At 42.5% G+C, this 18,924-nt stretch overlaps 1 protein-coding gene across 4 annotated transcripts in view; it reads left to right on the top strand.

Moving 5' to 3' along the window:
- Positions 1-18,924, top strand: part of LOC127588632 (roundabout homolog 1-like) — a 78,901-nt gene that overhangs the window by 35,325 nt on the left and 24,652 nt on the right. For all 4 annotated transcript variants that reach the window (XM_052047428.1, XM_052047427.1, XM_052047429.1 and 1 more), the window contains one exon: positions 259-585. In XM_052047428.1, coding sequence (XP_051903388.1) covers positions 259-585 — 327 coding nt within the window. The remainder of the gene's footprint in view (positions 1-258; positions 586-18,924) is intronic.

The raw sequence follows: 18,924 nt of genomic DNA, 5'->3' as shown, positions 1-18,924 counted from the left end.
TCACCATTGTTTATTCATTGACAATAAACTCCTTGTGGGCTCCATCACCTGAAACAGCTCGTGAGCGACACAGATTGTGTGCTAATTATCTTGTCAAACTTGATTATTCTTAATACTTGCACAACAACAATAATAATAGGCCTTGTCAAATTCTTTCAGACCCACTGCAGTTTTCATCTGCACATAATTGTAAGCGTGAGAACAGTGGAACTCGTGTGGTACGTAATATGCTGAACTGAGTTGTGGTTTTCCTTCTAGGGTCTCGTCTTCGTCAAGAGGACTCCCCTCCCCGTATTGTTGAGCACCCCTCGGACCTGATTGTGTCCAAAGGTGAACCAGCCACTCTCAACTGTAAGGCAGAGGGCCGTCCACCACCCACGGTCGAGTGGTACAAGGATGGTGAGCGTGTGGAGACCGACCGGGACAACCCTCGCTCGCACCGCATGCTCTTGCCTAGCGGGTCGCTCTTCTTCCTACGCATTGTCCATGGACGGCGCAGCAAGCCCGACGATGGCAGTTACGTGTGCGTGGCCCGTAACTATTTGGGCCAGGCGGTCAGTCACAATGCGTCGCTGGAAGTAGCCAGTAAGTTCTGATGTTGTCTTTTTGTACAGTTTTAGGATTATGTAGAAATAAATGTGGTACACGCACGCACACACCCACAAAAAATACATCCGCTTCTGGATCGACATAACCTCTACTCATTGCTCATTACTGCATGACATGGACAAAACATATTAACTCATTCACTCCCAAAGACGTTTTTAAACGTCCTTTCAGACTTGGTCTAGAATTGGCTAGTACTGAATTAATACTGACCTTTTCATTAATCATTCGCAGACTTGGTTCTCAATATCTTTGTCCCATATGAATTACATGAATTCTGTGGCAACATGGTGAAAAGGGTCCGTTTGCCCTTTTCCCATTCCGATGCCGATGCCAACAGTAGACTGACCTTAACAACATCAAACGGCTTTGAGTGAAATAGCCCAACTGGGATTGCGTGTGGGTCTGACCTCACATGGCCTCTGGGATGAATGCAGACTAATTTTCACTCACATGCTGTGAAATATTGGACAAACCTATCCAAAATAAGGGGCGGGGGGGGGGGGTCATTCGAGCTCATTTGGATACTCATGATCCGTTGCTATTTTCTAATAAATTCATGTAGAACGTCTTTACAATGAAGTCACTCTAGTTTCATACAAAATAGTAACATGAATTTACTTCACCGGCGACACACTTGAACAAGTGATGCTATTTTTGTAGATAATAAAAAATATCATCTTAGAATCTTAATGCCCGGTGTATTTTTTTCACTTCTTTGAAAGACACATGCGAAGAAGGTGACTTTGTAGATCCAAAGACCTGCGAGGTGGCAGTGTGAAACACCTGTCAGTCATGCAGCAGCTGCGCATCAGCTTGAGTCTGCAGGTTTTAACAGTTCCATGTCTATGTTCCTAACAGGTGACAGTGTCGACTTGCATGGTGTGTGCTGTTTCTTCCTTAAACAAGCTGTTCCCTGCTGTATGTCTCAGGCAGGAATCTGCCAGCCAAATGTGTTTAGTGATGGAATGAAGCCTCTAGAGCAGCAAGTCTGCAAAGCGCAAAATGTCTTCTGACGAAAAGAAAGGCTAAAGTCAAGTGAATCTCAAAGGATTGTGGACTCTTCATCTCTGTATTCACTTAAGAAAAATCTAAAGCAAAGACTGCAATGAACAAATCAAGACTTGGGGTTGAGATTTAACACTCACAGCCCTCACATGCTTGAAAGCACTTCATTCTATACTGCCTATCCCCCACCCCTGATCTTCTCAACTGTGTCAGCTCCCATCACTCTAATCACGTTTCGTCTCCAGGCCAAATATTTCACCAAGGTTTGAGAATAATAATACCGGTCTCGTATCAGTTCCCCCTTTTGAATTATAATGAAGAAGAGGGTCAAACGGTATCGGTATAATGCTCGATCAGCATTCCAACCCAGAGAAGCAAAGCCCCCAAGGCTAAGAGTTCATTCACTAAATTTACCTCCAGCCTTCCGAGGCTGATCTAGAACACAAGGAGGACTTGTTGAAGCTGCCCGGATGAGTTATGACTCCTTGTCTTATCCCATCGAGGTCGCACAGATTCACGGGTCACCATGGGACTGGGCATATACAATTGCCTTTTCGCAAATTCTGCTGAGTTCAGGGATTTTTAGGAGCCGAGTGTGAATCAGTGCAGGATTAAAGTAGGAAATTGACCCCGCTGCATCCTCTATCAATAGACAACATGCCCAGTTATTTGTGATTTAGCCACGGGAGTTTAAGTGGTTAAATATTTTTACAGCACATGCACAGACATAATTTCAATTGACTCAACTTAATGACCGTCAAACATTCATGATTTGCTTTTCGGTGGAATTTCATATGTTACAACATAGTGCATCTGCATGTCAATGTTTATCTGTATTTTCATTTCAAAATGATGCTACACCCTACTAAAAATAAACCCACCTGCATTTATTCATAGCACAGTCAACGCAACGAAATGCAATTTTCCCTTTTGAAATGTAGCCTTCTGACACCTGGGGATGGCGGTTGACAAAAGACAGCGTATGAGTCTGACAGTTGTAAAACAATGAGAGCGGCTAGGTAGTGACAGAGGCAGACAGAAGCAGGCGAGCGAGAGGGTGAGGTGGTGTCTTTCCTTCAAGGCATAGAAAGTGAAACTTGTTTGCAGAAAATTGAGGTGACATGGTAGAGCCAGTGACAGATGCCGAGTGTGCCGGTGCCTGAAGCATGACCACAGGCTTCAAATGCAATGTAAGTACACGGAGGCACACGTATGCACACTGAGGGAACGTTCTCTCAAACTGGAATTGAATGAGTAAGAGGGGAAAAAGACATATAACTTAGTTGCTACAGCCTATAAATGTCACAGAAGACACTCAGCACATTTTTTCTGTCTACAGAGACCCTAGAGGACCCTGGGAAATGAACATATGTCCTATTGACCTCAGCCACTTGATTCAATCACAGAGCGCTTTATTGAGGTGAAAGCAAAGTCACAGCCTCTGTACTCTAAATGTTATTGGAGCGTAGACCTGATTTTAGGTTCAGGAAGAGAGAGGAGTGAATGCTCTATTCTTAAACTAATTGGGCATTGCCATTTGCGAGAAGAAAGTGTGGCTGGTGGCGGCGATGAAGGTCAAGACGCAACTCCGCGGTACAGTAATGAGGCTCAAGGCAAGACAACCTGATTGCTTTGAATGAAGAAAGATGTCTCATTAAAGTAGTTTCTCTCTACGTATGTTTATTTGTAAATTGTAGTCTCTTTTGCGGATCCCAGAAAAAGCTTTACACCCAAAGCGAACACAGTATCTTGTCTGGACTCTGCTCGAAGCTTAATGTTAAAATTTGTCACGTCCAATCAAATATGACAATAACGAGCATCCTTGGTAACAGTAAAAACAATAAATGAGTCGCTCGAATGAGAAAAGTACAATATCCATATGTATGTAATACTGAAAAGATTAATAGCATCTCTGTTTGTAGCATTTAAATTCTAAACATAATGAATGCAGGGATGCATGAGTGGAAAAAATAAATCCACTTGAAAGATATTCCTGCTTATTTATTGTGTGCCCTCATTCAACGCGCAATTTCTTCCACAAGGCTGAATTCCTTTCGCTTTTCCGTGTTTAGATCTATCAAGTGCAGTGAATCTCTCATCTTCACGTCACCGCTGCTCTTTCAGCAGGATTGGCGGGCTCTCCTATCATGTGTTGAGATACTACAACATTCTTGACAAATCAGGCGGCGTTACAGAGCACCTCAGGTTGCCAATGTTTTCACATCCAAATATTAGATTAAGTTTATCTACTTACCGTGTTTCCTTGCTACAATAAAAGATATATGTGCAAACATTCATCGCATGGGCATGCTTGGTTAACTGGAGATTTGCCCATCGGTGTGATTGCGAGTGTGAGTGTTGGATGGATAGATGGATGACTACGGAGTTACATTTAACACCTGGTGCTGTGTTAGGGAGGCTGATGAGCAAACCGCTGTGCTGCCATGTGCCTGGTTGCTCGCCACTCTTCAATGAGCCCCCTGAGGAGGGCCTTATAAATCAAACAGGAACACAGGCCAGGTGTTGCCAGTTAGTTAATGTGCTACAACCTGTGCAGAACGTGAAGGAGAGAGTCACACACACAATATCTAGTGCACAGAAAACCCTGTCTTTGAATTTATATTCTTTCATTGACCGTGCTCTGGCCAATTACACCCTTGCTTATCAACATTTCTCAACTAGAATATTTCAAATATTAGTGCAAAAACAACGTATGCCGTATTTTCCGGAGTATAAGTCACAGTTTTTTTCATAGTTTGGCCGGGGGTGCGATTTATACTCTGGAGCGACTTGTGTGAAATGGTTAACACATGGTATATATCACATATTCTTTTCACATTAAACTGCAAGAGGGTGCTCTCGGCCCGTGTTGATACTTTCCACGTTGGCGGTAACTGAGAAAAACAACTGACGATGACGTAAGCGACGTAGAAGAGGAAGCGCTGCATCTTCTACCTCCGGAGTTAGCGGAGTTGTTTAAAAGTGACACAGAGCATGAAGATTTCATTGGATTTCGTGATTTGGAGTGACATTGATGGTTTGGTAAATTTGTGAGCAAGTTCTTTTTGCTATAGTTGTCTAACTAACTCTTAATATGATACGTGAACACACCAGGCACGTTCACAGTTCGTTGTTTAAGCGGCATGTAACATTAGCATGTCGTACACTTATTCAGCTTGTTGTTCTCTAGTTTTATTTTTATTTTAAATTGCCTTTCAAGATGACGTATGTTTTTGGTGTAGGATTTTATCAAATAAATTTCCCCCAAAATTGTGACTTATACTCCAGTGCGACTTATATATGTTTTTTCCTTCTTAATTATACATTTTTTGGCTGGTGCGATTTATAATCCGGAGTGATGTATAATCCGAAAAATACGGTAAGTATCAAGTCTGGCCAACGATGAGCATCTATGATAAAGTTCATAATGACATCCCATAACACGGTTTCAGCCTGTGAGTATGAGACCAATACGGACTTTTCACTTCCGAATAACAAAGTGAAATTCTTGGAAGGGTTTCTTACAGACGTGATCGTGACAATAATTTGGAGTTTATTCTCATGCGAAATGGCTACCCCACTGGTTTATAAGGCACCAAGGGCAGCAGCCAGCTCAGTTTCAGTGCAATTTATATTTGAACACCCTGAAAGTAGTCTTTCAGTCTTCAAATGAAAGCAGGAGGAAAACATCCTGGTAATTAGGCGAATGCATTAACATGATGGACATGTTCACTGAAGTGAAGACGCTCTGTGAGGTGGATCATGGGATACGCATGGCTCCGTCAGACTGCGAGTTTGACAGCGTGTGGTGGGACCCCCGGCCCGCCTCCCCCGTTCGCTCCACTTTGATTGGACTCTTTCGGCGGCGGAGAGAGAGGCGGATTCTTCGAGGTCAGGGTTCCCTCTCTTGCCAGCCCCTCCATTAACTAATGACTTCCCACTTCAAATAGCTGTCACTGTCGCCGACAACATCCTGCCTGTCGACTCTCTGGATAAATGCAATCAAAGTCCTAAGTCGCCGTCAGAACGTTATCTCAAAGAAAAAGTATTTTTTCCTCCATGTGAATGAGGAGTGATAGTGTGAGATTGGCAAATACACGTCCTTGATCTAAAACCCACGAATGCAGGAATCAGTGTTTATTTCCCGTTGCCGATGATGGACTGGGGATACTTGTGCCTCATCTTGTTTTCGACCATCGCAGTGCGGTGTGATCAGCTCTGTAAAATGCACACCAGATACAGCTGGATTGTGTTTATCGTGTGGAGATCGTCATCCAAACAATTTTACTTGCGTGATCCTTAAGTGTTTCCAAGAGCCCGGTTTGTGCCACGGTGTCAGGACGCATGGAAAGAATGTTTAAACTGGAGCTTAGTGCAAAGAGAGGCTAGAGGACATGAGCGCTTCTGACAAGGAACACATGGCTCCTGAATGCGCTCTCTGCAGTACAAATAGTAGGGCATTGTCAACAGCTTCCCTCACAAACAGTAGGTTAGTCGGGTTTGCGGTTTGCACAAGTATGATAAATGCTGCTTGATTGAGTCCTAAAAACATCTTTCGACCTTTGTGGAGACATTTGCCTGTTGTCTTTTTTTTTCTATTTGGGCTAATTTGGGATGATGCGGTTTGCTTCCTCAGCATTGTTTTTTTTTTTTTTTTTTGATTCACACATCTGCGTGGCGATATATCTGAGCATTGAATGCATGTGTGGAAATGCAGTTGCATGCAAAGCCTTTACTTTTAGCATGCTTAACTGATACCATCTGGTAAAAGTATACAGCATCGTGCCTTCTTTGGGAAAATAAACTCTGGTTGTGCAAAAAAGTGGTCTTGTTGCCTTGGCGGGAAAACAAAAAGGTGCCGAGGTGAGGTTTACGTGATCGTAAGATGTGAAATCTTGACTGTTAAATGGTTACCTCATAGTACATACGGTCCCACGTGCATAAAAGCTGTTCTTTGCGCCCCCCCCCCCCCCCCCCGCCCCCATCCCAGTTCTTCTCTCTTTGTGCTGCTGTGCTGCTTATCTTTGGAGAACAAGTCGCTGACAAGGAAAGACAGGCATTCCGCAGTCAGAAAAAAAACAGCCTGGCGGTTTCAATCCCACAAATGTCTGTCGAAGATAGATTTTAAGAGACCAATTTTGTGTGCTTCTGTGTGAGCAACATTATCCTTTCTGAATCGCATTGCTCCCTGTGCAAATATGTGATTGCAATCAGTTGTTATGATTTGTGTATTTTTGTGTCATTATTTGGAGAAGATGTGCTTGGTTGGATCCCCACAAAAAACTTATTTTCCTTCCCATATTGTTTTGAACGGCTGTACGAGTCAGATTTGTTCAATTTGATCTGGCTCCAAATGAACTCCATGCGTGCTGAGTCAGGTTACTCTGAAGTCAAATTTTCTGATTTAGTGTGGCGGGCTGCGATTCCAACAGGGCCACAAAAATGACGCTCTTACTTGGATGTGTTTCAATCACATAAAAAGAGTTCATAAGTAAAACTCGTAACATCCCGCGCCTGGTGTTCCCTGCTACATTTTGAAATATTGAGGCTTTTAGAAGGGTGGATGATCTTTCCAATGCACAAAATACAATGTTCTTCAATAATTCTGTTCAAATAAATATATAACTTCTTCTTCTTCTTCTTCCGAAGCGCTTGATTCTCACTAGGGTCGCGGGGGGTGCTGGAGCCTATCCCAGCCGTCTTCGGGCAGTAGGCGGGGGACACCCTGAATCGGTTGCCAGCCAATCGCAGGGCACACAGAGACGAACAACCAACCACGCTCACACTCACACCTAGGGACAACAATAGGGAGTGTTCAATCAGCCTGCCACGCATGTTTTTGGAATGTGGGAGGAAACCGGAGCACCCGGAGAAAACCCACGCAGGCCCGGGGAGAACATGCAAACTCCACACAGGGAGGCCGGAGCTGGAATCGAACCCGGTACCACTGCACTGTGAAGCCGACGTGCTAACCACTGGACTACCGGGCCGCCTAACTATTATATATAAAAAGAATATATATATATATATATAAGCTCGGCATGAAGTACTTGAAGAACTTTCCAGCAACATGTACTGTGTGCGTTTCAATGTGCACGCTCACGACAGCTAAAACGATGTCCAATTCAGTATTAAAGTGACACAGGAATTGAAACGAGAACGAGAACTAAAAAAATGAAATAAGCAAAAGTACAGCTGTTTTTTTTTTTTAATAACAGTGTGTCTCCTTTTGGGCAAAAAAAGAAATCCAACAATTTCTGCTGATAACTTCTTCTCAACAGACAGGATGCATACAGCAGCTTTAACAAAGCAGTCTCCCATAATTGAACTTTCCAGGCCCATATTTTAACCATTTTTTTTTTTTTTACATATGCCACTGGCAATGTTCGCCAGATTAAAAACGACAGCCACTGCAGAGAGCCCGCTGCCTGAACTTGTGCGTTAAATCAGAGCACACAAATTCTCTGAAGTCGAGTCTGAATTGAGAGACCCAAGTAAGTTCTTCCAATTTTAACACACCAATTTTCACTTGCCCAAGCACAGTCACAACGTGTCACAATAAAACTAAATTGCATTTTCTAAATTATGTAGACCCACTTTTTTTTCCACAGTAAACGTATAATGTTAAATTACACCAGCCCACTGTAAGCATGTAAAGAATGTAGATCACTAAAAGTCTCCATTCAGTGTTTTTGTTCTATTGGCAGCTCATTGGCAAAATGGCTATGCTTTGTATAATTACTTTGAAGTCGTTTTAAACTAAATTTGCTCTTAATATTAATAAAACAGCTCAAATACAATCATTAGGTTTGTTGATATAAAAAAAAAAAAACCATCGACATGCGATAGTTTACTGAATACTTGACAGAAGAGCAGCACAGAGTAGCATAGAAAATATAAATCCCACAGAACTATACTGCCGAGTTCCTACCTCTTAATGTCAACACTTCTTTAATTGGCTGCCTAGATGTGGCGATTTATAACGGGAAGCAACGTGCAGAACAAAGAGTGAGAAATAGGAGTGGTTCCTCGGTAGAATCATGAATAATGAGGGGAACATCTCCAAAGCAGCGCAGCCATTACTGTTTCTGCTTGGTTGTCAACTCATCTCCTCCTCCTTACGTCCCCCACCCCATCCCCCATCCGCCTGTTTGCAGAGCAACACATCATCTTTCTCCCGTGGGGATACCTCAGAATATTTCAGACAGGTTTGTGATGGCACTCCTGTTGCGGCTGATTTACCAAAAATGTTCGCTGAAATCGTTGGTGACCACTGATGCGTTGCCCATGATTACATCCCCTGAAACGTATGCTTTGTGTGCAAAATATATTTCACTTGAATGTAAGTATTTAAGTACCAGAGCTAAAATGGAGTCACATTTGTGCAGTGGTACCTCTACTTATGAAATTAATTGGTCCTGGAAGAAATTTCTTAATGAGAACATTTTATAAGTAGAGACGCGTTTTCTATGTAAATTCCCTAATTCGTTCCAAGCCCCCTGAAATTCAGACATAAATGTATTATAAAGCATCAAAATACTGTATGTAACAAATACATGTGACAAATAGATTCTCTCAGAAGTGTTTTTTTCCACCCCTGGCAGTTTGTAAAGAAATGATCCGAGAACGTTTGCTTTTGTCGGCTTTCAACAATCCTTCAAAAATGTCCTCGGCAAACATCAGCATTGTGAGTGATCGCCTGACTGGCCAGACTTGGTGGCCTCTGGGTAATTCACATTTACGTAAAACTATCGGAATACCTTATGGCTCGAGGGGCAAATGATGAGGACGCTGCATAGACACGCATCTATCTACACACATACGGTAGAAGTTCATCTTAGCCAATGGTATGCCAGGATGATGCTCGGTAATAGTATTTATAGTAAGTATTTCAGGAAACTCGGAGCTGCGACTTGCAGCCCATACTGTATTTTTACCTTTCATATCTTGAAATTCCTTTCATAACAAGAGCCGATATTTTTCTGTTGAGACCTTTCTTAACTTGAAAATTTCGTATGAAGAGATGTTCGTCAGTAGAGGTACCGGTGTACAGACTTTCCAAGATATTTACAATGTGCAGCCATAAATTTTGGTCCAGCGTTCCTGAAATTTCAAACTAAGAGCTACAGTAATCCCGGTTTAAAATATTTGCCCGAATCCTCACAGGTATAGTCTCCATTCAGTTTGGTAATTTAGACATGCTAAATATGAATTATTAAAGAGGTGACATTTCATTTTCTCACTGGAAATACACTTCACTGTTCATTTCAGACATCCCAAGGCTATTTCCAGAATATAATAATGCGGCACAACAAATAAATACAGCATGAGATTACACTTTGCAAGCAGACTTGGACGATATACCCGAGAAGTAAATAAAAACCGGGAGAGACTGAAGAGATCATTAAATGGATCTCTGCGGTGATGTAGCCCGTAGCACTTCTGAATCATACAGTTAATCCCACCCAAACTCACATAAATGAGTACCAGGTAATGCAACTATAAATGTCATGCTTTAACACTTTTGTCATACTCCATTCAGAAGCTAAATCAATGTCACTTTCTCCTCCGTTATCTTTAATACCAGCTGTAAAACTAAATCAGGGTTCTCTTTGTTATAACTGAGCAATTGTATGGAACTGAACAACAAGCATGATTGAAAAATGTGCCATTACAGCAATAAAAAGATTATATTTCTCCGAAGGAATTCAACCTTGGCTTGGTCTTTCCCCAGCCGTGGGGTAAGATTCCCCTTTTTTTTTTACTTCAGTTGTAGTTTGGTGTGATTGAATTTCCCCAGGCATACTTCTTGTGTTCATATTAAGTTGAGAATGACATCATCACCTTATGCTAATGATCTTGTGCTAATGATAATTGCTGTGATGCTGGGCTGAATCTATTCTGCAATGAACATTGACAGTGACAAACAAACAGCTTGAAGCAAAACAACACTTTGCCTCTCGTCTGGAGAATCATTCGCTTTCTGCCAAACCAAACACCGTGCATTCTGGGATAGCAGAAGAGGAGGAAAACAAAACAAAAACCACAACCGTAGGTTATAATAACCCCAAGTGGAAACAGCTCAAAGTAACTCTGAAGCAAAAAAAATACGACTACGAAAATAAGGTCCAGAATTTTTGAATTCGGCCGCTGGATTGCCTTCTTCAATGGCCAGGTCTATGGCTTGCAATGTTTCTTCTATTTTGGGGGGTAATTGCCATTGCTTGTCAACAATGGCTCGTTGAGGCTCTAAATGAAAACCCCCACGACGAGTTCCATAGGAACCAGGTTCCAAGAATCTTGCGCGTAACATTCACGGATGCCTTTTTATTGTCTACCGTAAGCCATTCTTCTGGTGGCCTTATTCCAAATGCCTCACGGCATACATTCCTGGATGATGTCTAGCAAAAGGTCTTGCTCCAAAATGTCAGCAGACAATAAAATATCCACAGCCAACCCGACAAAGATGAGGCGCCCCCCCGTCATGCAACTCACCTGTCTTTCACTCTGTACCGTAATTGCGCCAAGCTTCTCAAGATTAGCTTCGGAATTGACAGTTGGTTCGGTGACAGGTTCCACTTTATTGACAGTTGCGGGAAATTTGGGGGCTCTAATAGACAATGGAAACCCGCATATCGGTTCTGACATTGTTTGAGTTTTATTGACAGTGTGTAGAGACAGCAAGTCAGATGCTATGTGTTCTTGCACTCTCCGGGCAACACTGAGATCCAACATATGAATTACACCATCATTATGTGTTGTGGTTGTAGTTTAAAACAAACAGAAATGAAATAGAAAATTGCTCAAATGACCTTATCATAAATGTTCTTGTCAAATTTTATTCATGATAAATGATCTTCATCGAGCAACCGGTTCAGGGTGTACCCTGCCTTCTCTATGGAGACGGCTGGGATAAGCGGAAACCCCATAGGGAGGAAACGGTACACTTTGCCACGTTAGATTCTTTTGATTGGCTGAAAATCACTTTGCAGTTGCATTGCATTGAATCTATTATTCTATTTAATCTATAAGAGCAGCTAAACTGGTTGCAGACGATCAGCAACGAAGGAAAACTGGCTGCCGAACAGCGATGAGTAGTTGGCCATATTGCAAGAAAAGAAAGTTGCACAGGGTCTATTTGCTTAAGCGAAAGACCTTGTTTTTTTCATCCCAACTGCGTTCACAAATCCAGCTTTGTATGTGTTCCGTGGATAAACATCAAACCTTGTTGAATATAAATGCTTCCCCGTCTCCGCATACCAAGACGAACAAAATTACTTCTGGGAGGCTGAAGCTTACAATGCTTCACACCCCCATGAACACACAGCGGGGAATGTGGTGTACGCTGTTTACAGTACATACAGCCTGCCATGTTTAATAGTTGTCCCCGTCACTCCCGTTTGGAGTGTGTGCACAACTACCCTCTCACAGACCCCAGGAAGGGGACCACGCATGCTCGTCATCACGCTTCAACAGACGCCATTAAACGTGACCTACCTTTCACTATCAACACCTACTGGGTGTAATCGGGTGGCATCATAACATGGTAAACTCACCTCCTGTTATTTTTTAATTTTTACCTTATTACTTTGTATGCTTATAAGCTGGAGTGGTTGTGCATCACAGAACCCAATTAATTCAGACACTGCAACTCGCGACTAATAAGAGGAATTAAGGACAAGTCAACCATCGCTTGAAAAAATCCCACTAATTTTCAATGCAATCTGTTGTGTGGGAAGTGTAGATGGAAGCAACGCTTGGCTGAAATGATCATTAACAGTGACCTCAAATTGACCCTGACATCTCCTCCAAACATTGTCCTCGTCTTTGGAGCCAATAGACATGTGAATTGAAGGACAAAAGTGATTTTCTTAGTGAGAAAAAAAAGCATCTCTTCCTCCCCCCATTCTTTTCTTTTTTTTTTCTCGTTTGGTTCCAGACAGGGCTCAGTCAGCTAAGAGAGAGACAGCTGCAGGGATTACAGGGAGCTAATTATAAGATTTCTGGCTATCATAGTGCAAGATTACATTTTATTCACAAGTGCCATCACATTATACATGTTTACAGCCAGGACAAAAGGCCACTATTTTTATTATTACCAGTATTTTTTATTTCATGTACTCCAGGTAGTCAGACTATATTCTCTCCCACATAAAGGAGCTCTACGTACATTCACGCTTGGTTATAATTAAGGTAACACGCAATCATGCAGTTCCTCGAGGGTTTGGCATCCGAGCTGGCAAACAGACCCGAGTGGAAAAATATTTTCAGCATATTGCTCCACTCAAAGAAAAAAACCCTTTCCCAGCACACTCTTTGAAGTAAGTCTCTGTGAGCATGTTCACCTCAAGATAGGAAGGTGTGCTATAATTCTGAGATTACCATACGGCTTTCCAGCTTTTTTGCCGTTGTTTTGTCATTCAATGGATGGGAATGAAATCTACAGTACAAATAGAGAGGAAATTAAGATTCTTCCATCTGCATCGTCTCATTTTCAGGATGACAGCATATTCATCAGCCTGAGTAATTTTGAAAAAAATAATTTACCTCACAATACGTCCCATTTTCCCCTCTGCCCATCAAGGCAGCTGTCTCTTCACGTGCAACACAGGAGGTGAACCTCGACGTCTTGCGTTGCACCACTGCTAATATCAATTAAATGAACAGCACGGAATCAGCTGATTGTGAAACCGCTCCTCCTTTTCCCACTGAGGCGTGCAGTGTGTGTGGCGGCGGTGCACGTATGTCACCATGTAGGAATGTGACAGACTTTGTGTGTGTGTGTGTGTATGCACGTGTGCATATCCTTTTGTTTTTCTTATTTAATCCATATGGGTGCCGCGCTAATTAAATCCAGAAGCTGAACCATTCAGCACCGGCCACCTAGCAGTAAATAACGTTGCTGTTGGTGTTCAGGCTGCCAATTTGACAAAAATAAGCAGGGTGGGTTTACCCGAGTGATGGATGCTAAAATCAAGTAGGGTGGATGGATGCTATAAATTTGTTAGTAAGAAAGGTCACAATTCATAAAAAGCACGACATAATTAATGGAATGTTGTCGAATGGATAAAAAAAGTATATTTAGAATATGATCCACACTACAATTTCTAAGTTATCATGGACAGATTATCGTAAATACTCACCGTATTCCGATATACAGTATGTCGATGGATAACGGAAAGTGTGCAATCCAGAATCCACTTCTTTGCTCTAATGTGTCATTGGGGTTTTGTTTATAGGGCACTAAGTTTGGCCTCTGTTGACGTGCAAGAGGTGTCAGCAGTGTTTAATAGGAGAGGGGACACCCCTGTATCAAATGAGACCTCTTCACTTGGTCAACCTCTGGCTTTCTGGAATCTGTGCGACAGACTGGCAGGCGGCTTGTCTCTGGAGAAGAAGTGGAAGCCTCTCTCAGCAATTTCCAGCTGCCTTATCAGATCTGAAGAGTTTAAATGTGTGTCTCCCCTTTGGCCCTCATCCCATCACTCCCCCTGGATTTCACTTCTATTTCCAGAGGAGAATACATTATCGTTTATAAGTGAAGGTGATTCTATTCTCTGGATTCTTCCATTTTGGTTTGCACAAAGTTGTCACGTGTGTGCAGATGTCCGGGAGTGAGCTTACTTTATAAGTGTCTGCTAATGGGTATATGGTGGTAATTTCAGAAATAACAGCATATACATAGTCTGTGCTGTTGAGAAGAATAATCTGTTGGTAGATTGGTGTCGTGTGCTTGGAATAAAGATTTATAGGGGTGGGGGGGTGTCAGCCGGTGTTCTGTGACGTAAACAACAGAGATAAATAATTGGAAACCAGCTCACTTTGTCACTGTCAGTGCTTCTCTGGGAACAAGTACACCATAGCACAGCGGCGATTGTGCCACTTTGTTCCCTGCACTCCTTTATCGAGTCGTCCGTCACACTAGAACTTACTACTCCCGTCATCGCGAAGGCAACACTGCACTCAATTCTACACCAATACTTTGCACTGAGTGGATGTTTCTGAAATGGGCAGTCAACGCTTACAAGTGAAAAGCATACAGTGTCACACATTATTCAGGAGGAATTTGCGATGTATTATTAGTCTGAGCATCCATTTTGTTGCATTGAAATTGTAGCTGTGGTGTATCATGCCGTTTCTAGTTATTCCCTCTAATGTACCGTAGCTAAATAAGAAAAGAAAAAAAATACACCTTTCAGTAGAATAGACTGCAGTTCTATGTTCTAAATAGCTGAATCAATCGCCATCTGAACCATGTAACCACAATACTCTTAGAAAAGCGCGGATTTCATTGGATACCGTAGATTAATGGGGTGGCAAGTGAGCATAACTTCCCAGAAGCAACATAATACATATATCATCTCAGATTCTGTTTTTCAAGGACACGTGAAACCCAAACAGTATAAATCTCAGTCCAAACACTCAGCCTACACCAAATATACACACTGAATTAAAGACTGCAAAAACTGCCCATCTTAAATTTCACGTGAACTAGATTTGACTGAGATTCTCCAAGAATGCAGTCGCCACTGTTGAGAGTCATCACCTCTTCAATTTATATGGCACTTTATTTCACATCCTTTCAATTCTCCATTTATTTTTTTCTTACCATAGATGTCGACATCCAAGGCAGAGAAAGACAGACATGAAGCCACAGCGAAGTTGTGCGGTTCACTCTGGTATTCTGCTGACATGGATTCCATTAAGAGTTTTTTGAAGGGGTGGGTGGGGGGGGGGGGGGGCTGGGTTGGTGAGGCGGGGGCAGGGCAAGAGAATGCAAAACAGGATCGGTAAGGGAGGAAAAAAAGCACCATCCACAAAAAAAAAAAAAAAAAAACAGTAAGGGAAATCAAGTCGCACTGAAAGATTTTACAGCATTTTTGAAGCAGGAGAGAGGAGAATAATACAGGAGCCGCAAAGCTCGATGGCGACATAGCTCGGAGGAAACAAAGAACATGAGAGCAAACTGAGACTGGAGTTTGAAGACAGGAGAATGGAAAGTGATGAAGGGTGTACAGTGTGCATGCAGGAGATGGGGGGTGTGTTGGGGTTGGGGGCAGGAGGTTGGGGGTGTGTTCGAGACTTTCAAAGCTGCTTGGTGTAGCTTGTACCAGAATTCCAAATGTGGAACTTTTCAGCATCTTGTTACATGAAGTGCGACACAAATTCTTATGTTTCCGTGTGCTGAAACCTAAATTGTCGGTGATGCAAACTACTGACCTCATCTTCTTCTGCTTTTTTTTGGACTCCCTTTGAATCAGGCGAGGCAGGCACAGGACCGAATTAGGATAAATGCTTGTATTTCAACGGCTTATTCACCAAATACTTTGTGCTAATGATAAGGTGCTGCCTTTCCTGTGGGGTTCGGGTTTTCACTGGGGCGGTAACATCAACTGCGGAGACATACTGCTCCTATTCTATGTTATTTTTTTATGATGTGGTTTTCAAATATTTTTTGGGCCGATTTTATGTCCTAGTTTGTGATCTTGGAGGCTAGCTGGGAGACAGTATCCCCAGGGTGTTCTGGATCGTCCCTGGGGCCACCTCCTGTCGGGGAGATGGCCAGCACACCTCAACAGGGAGACAACCAACAGGCATCCTAATCAGATGCCTCAGCCACCTCATCTGCCCCTTCTCCACTTGGAACGGCAGCAGCTGTACTCAGAGTTAGCTTCCGGATGACTGAGCTTCTATCTGCGATCTTGCTCTTTCTGTCACAACGCACAGCTTGTGACCATAGGTGAGGGTGAGAATGTAGATCAACTGGTACATTGAGATATTCGCCTTTTGGCTCAGGTCCCTCTGAACCATAACAGACTGATACCGAATGTTCACAACTGAAGAAGCTGCTACAATCGAGCTGTCGATATCTGTTCTATTCTTCCCTCACTCGTGAACAACATCCCAAAATACTCAAAATCTTCCACTTGGGGCAGGATCTCATCCCGGACCTGGAGCTGGGGTTCCACCTTTTGAGAGTAACATAGTCTCAGAGTTATATTACCGATAGTTATTCTCTAAGGAAAAGAAATAGCAAGAAAACGTGCCAAAAATACAGAGGTAAAACTGCAACATTATGGTCCTAAAGTAAAATCCACAATAGAGTGAATCAACAATAACCGAACCATGAAGTCACGCTGTTTTAGCTATATTTTGAAACATGCTTCATATGCATACTCCACTCTGTCAACCCATCTCAACGCATGCTCTCCAATTTGCATACCACTCAACAAATGTCCACTCTACACTCGAACATGTGCCCAAGACCACAACATCAAACAGAATCATCTATCTAAAGCAAATCCACCCAACCATTTTTTTGTTGCTACAATCACTTTTTTTTAACTACTCTTTGCATATCACTTGGAGCATTCTGCCTCTCTCAGTGACGATGCTCGTCAGAAAGACAAATCACCCAGCGGGCTGCTCTCTTAACCGCACTTTCTGTACGATAATCAATTTGAGAACACGTGGAAAGAGAAGGCAAGAGAAACGTGAAATTATTCATCAGGGTCTCTCCGGTTGCGGCTCTGCAGAATTGTGGGGGGATGGTCCGGTCTACCTTCACAGCCCTGTGAGATAATTAGGGTGAACGAAAAAGCAGAAACTAGCAGAGGACTGTGAGCCTGCGAGTGAGGCGAATATAAAAGAGGCGGAGGTGAAGAGCGGCGGGTACAGAGTTGAGGGATCACAGCATGTTGTCATATTTGGTAGTCCTGAGATGTTTGGGTTGTCATGCTGGCAATGGAAGCATGCGCTACAAAGATTGGGGGATAGTATTGAGAGAAGGAGGTTAGTGCGTGTTTTCTTGGTTAAACTGCTCCGGAGATAAAGTGCAATGGGAGGAAAACTGAGCCTTGAGTCTCTCCGGTGCCGAGTGTTTATTCAGAGGCTTCATGTTTCCTCCCAATTAATGGGGCTGAGTCGTGCCTCGGCTTCAGGTCCGCCGCCTCTGCTCAAGCTGCTGTTACGATTTTCTTTCCCATCTGCGACTTGCAATGTTTGATGAGCCAAAGCTCTCAAAGGAGACACGTGTTGTACCTCGAAAGAGTTCCCATCTACCATTATATATATATATATATATATATATATATATATATATGATGTCCTGTCTAATACACATCAATGTAAAAATGATTAGTCTTTGTAAGCTTTGTGTTAATGAATTCAGTTTGCCACAATGGCTCGCATCGGTTGCGTTTGTATCCGCACCTTTCGCCGTGCCCGCTGATGACCCGATTTCCCCGGAGAGATAATTAAAGTTTCATCTTTCACCCCTCGTTCATTTCTCTTCCCATTCATTCCTCCTTTTGCGCAGCGCAGTCTAAACCAAACAAGCTTGTCGTTGTTCTCGATTTCTCTCCCTAAATCAAACAACCCGTATCCTCTCGCTGACTTTAAAAGGATGAACCAAATAATAGGATTCGATCTATGGTGACACGATCTCAAATATTCTGTACTATGCAGTTGTGTCCTGAATGCTTTGGCTGATGTTCCTTTGTCTCACCTCTTCAAGAAGTGTTATATATCCGCAAGGAGTCAGTTTCCCTCGGTTGTTGAATTGTCTTTCAGATTGATGACATTGGGGAATGTTTAAGTCCCCCGAGGGTCCATTGCAATGCAGATTTACCTGCGAATGTGTGTTTTGTGTGTGATTTGCTCACATGGTTGCATCATTGTGAGACTTATTTTGCAATAAACCTTACAAATGAATGCAAACATTCAGTCCATGCTAGGCAAGTAGTTGGTGATGTCTCTTTTTTTAAGGAGCTCACACACAAACCGTTCCACACATTCGTTTCATTTATTCATTTAAAAGCACAATTTCAATCTTTGCCGGTTACAGCACTGATGCAGCCAGCGTACATTGGCAAAGCATTATCAACCTCATTTACGGGATGCATTCGGGCGTGCCAACAAGGAACCCTACAATACAAAAAGGAATCCCTTTCAGTCTCACGTAAAGAATCCCTTCTGCCATGTTCCCTCCATCTTGCTCATATTTGCACTTCGGTCACGACAGTATTTGTACATCTGGCATCATATACCGTATTGGCCCGAATATAAGACGGCCCTAATTATAAGACGACCCCCTTTTTCAAGACTCAAGTTTGAAAAAATACTTTTTTCAAACACCAAATTAAATTTTATACACAAAATAATTACAGTACATCTGAAATAAATGATTCTAACAATATATTTGAGAGAAAAAGCATGTTATTTTGCCTCATTCAAATCTTAATATGGGAACATTTAAATATGTAAACGAAAGTGCAATCACATTCGTAAATGAATGACATCTGGTTTTTG

The sequence above is a fragment of the Hippocampus zosterae genome, chromosome 16 (genome assembly GCF_025434085.1).
Source record: "Hippocampus zosterae strain Florida chromosome 16, ASM2543408v3, whole genome shotgun sequence".
In the NCBI taxonomy this organism is placed as follows: Eukaryota; Metazoa; Chordata; class Actinopteri; order Syngnathiformes; family Syngnathidae; genus Hippocampus; species Hippocampus zosterae.
This window is presented reverse-complemented; position numbering and strand designations above follow the sequence as displayed.